This window comes from Rhea americana, unplaced genomic scaffold, assembly GCF_003343005.1.
Source record: "Rhea americana isolate MKP2758 unplaced genomic scaffold, rheAme1 scaffold_767, whole genome shotgun sequence".
Classification (NCBI taxonomy): Eukaryota; Metazoa; Chordata; class Aves; order Rheiformes; family Rheidae; genus Rhea; species Rhea americana.
This window is the reverse complement of record NW_028186942.1, coordinates 1-1,089: the sequence shown is the minus strand read 5'-3', so window position 1 is coordinate 1,089 and position 1,089 is coordinate 1. Positions and strand designations below refer to the sequence as shown.

The 1,089-nt window shown below is 72.2% G+C and overlaps 1 protein-coding gene across 1 annotated transcript in view; it reads right to left on the bottom strand.

The window, feature by feature from the left end:
• LOC146585770 (endosome/lysosome-associated apoptosis and autophagy regulator 1-like) overlaps positions 1–827 on the bottom strand; it is a 5,331-nt gene extending 4,504 nt beyond the window's left edge. Inside the window, exons 1-3 of the mRNA XM_085322339.1 lie at positions 549–827; positions 261–441; positions 21–117 (exon numbers count right to left, since the gene is read on the bottom strand). Of these exons, the coding sequence (XP_085178465.1) occupies positions 21–117; positions 261–432 (269 nt within the window). The 5' untranslated portion in view covers positions 433–441; positions 549–827. The remainder of the gene's footprint in view (positions 1–20; positions 118–260; positions 442–548) is intronic.
• Between the last annotated feature and the right edge of the window lie 262 nt (positions 828–1,089).

Sequence of the window (1,089 nt, the reverse complement as noted above, 5' to 3'; positions counted from 1 at the left end):
CACCGCGGCCCCGCGCCCACCTGTAGAAGAAGACGACGTCGGGCAGCTCGGCGCCGGCGGGGGCGAAGTGCTCGGGGGGCGAGACGATGCCGTCCAGCGTGGGGCTGGCGGCGACGCCTGCGACGAGAGCCGGCGTGAGCCCGGCGGTGCCGGCGCCGGGACGGGGAGCGAAGGGAGCCGAGCGAGGCGGCGCAGTGAGGAGCGGGGTTACGGCCGCGGGGGTCGCGGCGAGGCGCAGCGGGAGCCGCCGGCGCGCTCACCCACGAGGCGGTCGGCCAGGCTGACGGGCTGCGAGGACACGGCGCTCTTGTAGCCCACGACGTCGGAGGGCACCACGATGGACTGGCACACGTAGGACGCGACCGCCCTGGAGGAGCCGGGCTCGGCGGCGGGCGCGCGGGCGTCCGTCACGTTGTCGGCGCACGAGGCCATCTTCCTCCCCTGGCGGAGGGGCGCGGGCGGGTGACGCCGCACGCGCGTGTGCACGCGTGTCCGCACGCGCGTGTGCACGCCTGCTCGGGGACGTCGCCCCACGCGCCCGGACTCACGTGGTTGCCGCAGAGGCTGATGTTGAAGTGATGGAAGTACTTGAGCCCCTTGGAGGTGAAGCTGGGCCCGCTGGCGAAGGCCGTGGGGGCGGAGAGCGCCGAGAAGTCGTAGCGCAGCGCGCGGCCCGGCAGCGCCAGGGAGAAGCTGCAGTTGTTGTAGCAGAGGGAGCGCGCCTGGGGACGGGGGACGTTGCCGTCGGCGCCGGCCGCCGCCTGGCCGCGCCCCTCCGGCGTAGAGTGTCACCCCTCTGGGGTGGCCAGGGGAGCTGGTGTCAACCCTCCGGGGCTGGAGACTGTCACCCATCTAAGGTGGCCAGGGGAACCGGTGTCACCCCCTTGGGGTGGCCAGGAGGGGTTGGCATCACCCCTCAGGGGCTAGATGGTGTCACCAGTTCAGGAAGGCCAAGGGGATTGGTGTCACCCCTCTGGGCCTGGAAAGTATCAGCCATCCAGGATGGTTGGTGGGGGCTGGTGTCACCCCTTGGGGGTGGCCAGGAGAGGCTGGGTTAATCCTGCTGGGGCTGGATGGTGTCACCTACAC